The sequence below is a fragment of the Mizuhopecten yessoensis genome, unplaced genomic scaffold, assembly GCF_002113885.1.
Source record: "Mizuhopecten yessoensis strain PY_sf001 unplaced genomic scaffold, ASM211388v2 hete_36040374, whole genome shotgun sequence".
Classification (NCBI taxonomy): Eukaryota; Metazoa; Mollusca; class Bivalvia; order Pectinida; family Pectinidae; genus Mizuhopecten; species Mizuhopecten yessoensis.
In genome coordinates, this window is record NW_018482863.1 from 1 (window position 1) to 2,007 (window position 2,007).

At 33.3% G+C, this 2,007-nt stretch overlaps 1 protein-coding gene across 1 annotated transcript; it reads left to right on the forward strand.

Annotated features, from left to right (window-relative positions):
* Positions 1-151: 151 nt before the first annotated feature.
* LOC110444145 (ethanolaminephosphotransferase 1-like) lies at positions 152-1,708 on the forward strand (the record flags this gene model as incomplete). The annotated part of the gene is made up of 3 exons (XM_021488552.1): positions 152-263; positions 812-860; positions 1,528-1,708. Coding segments are annotated over 3 exons (342 nt in total), but the record flags the coding sequence as incomplete, so codon positions are not given.
* Between the last annotated feature and the right edge of the window lie 299 nt (positions 1,709-2,007).

The window sequence follows — 2,007 nt, forward strand, 5'->3', positions numbered from 1 at the left end:
TGATTTGGTAAGATTCAAATGTGACTTTAGGGGTGAATGGGTTAAGCCTCTGATCTGGTATTCAGCTGATTATTATTTCTTCAGAAGTAAAAAAAAAAGTACACAATATGTTTTTTTACATTTTCAGAATGAATTTTTTTTTCTTTTTCAGGGAATGGCACTTCTGTTCCTGGTAGCTTACTTTGGTGGGCATGAAATGTGGCGATTCAAACTACCATTCGCAGACTTGTATTGTGCAGAGGGCTTAGAAATAATAATGCACTGTAAGTATTTACACTGTCAAGTTCTTCAAAGATAAGGATTGCATACTTCAGTCATAAGTATGTACTTGGTAAATTACTCCTGTCTTTGCCTACTATACAACTTTATACAATGCTTATGTTTTAAAAAGAATTCATGCTATCACTACCAAACTTATGATTAGTCAGAGATAGGTATTAGGCAAAACAATACATGTATTACATGTACCTGCATGTCAACATTTTTGGCTATTCAATCTATTGTTTTAGATTGATGGACAGAGTCCATGCAGGTTTATGCTATGGTATCATGCTGTGGAAATATTTAAAGAAAATACAGACATGGTTGTTGCTGTCATTTGTTTATTAATACTGTAATACAAAAATCTGCATCTTTGCTCGTTAATTTGCATAGAAGATAAAAGTCAATGAAAACATTACCAGCCTTTTATCAATTATATTTTGCACACAACTGCAAGCATTAACATTTCAGATTAAGACTTGGCTAAAAAATTCAGTCAGCCAAAAGGGTATTTAAAACATTGTATTAATCTTGATTTTTTTCTTTCCAGTAGGAACTATTCTTTTAACAGTCCCGCCAACTCTGTGGAATATATATGTGTAAGTATTAATGGTGCATGACATTTGGAAAATTATGATAAATCAGTTTAATACATGTACATTAAGAATATTAACCCTATTTGATATATGCGGTATACCTCCCCAGGTATTTTTTTGATCAGAACAGTCCAGAATGAAGTATAGTTTTGTTTTTTTATCAGGTATAATGGTTTATGTGCTGAAGTATTCAAGGTGTATGGCACTTTTAATGAGCTGTTGTAAATACAAACCCATAACAAGAGGAAAACACCTATACAACTACAAGCACACACATGTGAAGCAAATATGATACCTACTTTCAAATTCTATACAGAATACTTTGCTATGACACCTACGTTTTATAGTTTGAATTTCTGTACAGAGCATTGATCATGTTAGTTGTTGCTGCTATGAGTCCATACTTTATGTGAGATATATGATACTTAAAATTCCTTCTGCTAGTTTTCTCAACCAGTATTACTGTTCAAGTGCAACTAAGTTCTCACAGATGAGCTTAAAACCCAGAAAGTAGATCAGAATGTGCCTATTTGCATAAATTTAGACAATTTTAATTTTATTATCCCAATAAGCATTTTTCCCCACTTTTGATTATCAATGTGGCACCCCTGGTATTATCAGAATAGATATGTTAATTATTGATTCTAACTATATTGTTCTTTATTCCCAGTGCTTCAAGAGACGGAACAGGGAAAAAACGGACCCTTTGGGAAGCCATGCGCCCCCTGGTTGGAACTTTAGTACTCTTCGGCCTCATGATCATATGGGCAAAGTACTCTAGTGTTGAAATTATTCAACAGCAGCCACGTCTGTTTTACTTCCTCACAGGAACCCTATTTTCCAATATAGCTGTAAGTCTTGTTTTCTGTCAATGAAATGTAAAACACATTTTTGGTCATGAACCATTATAGATCATGCAGGGTGTGATGTGATACTAAAAGATTTAGGTCATGATTGGATTTTGTAAATACACTTACTTTATTTTACGCCAACTATATACGATTGTAGTTTTAAAAATTCTTTCAGAAGAATTTGTCTTTCTGAAATGAAAAATAAGAGAACCTGACATATATCTTTGGTAGCAGAGTACAGTAGAAATGGCTTAACCCTAAAAATAAAGGGCATGTCTTGGATAAACATGGATAGCGGA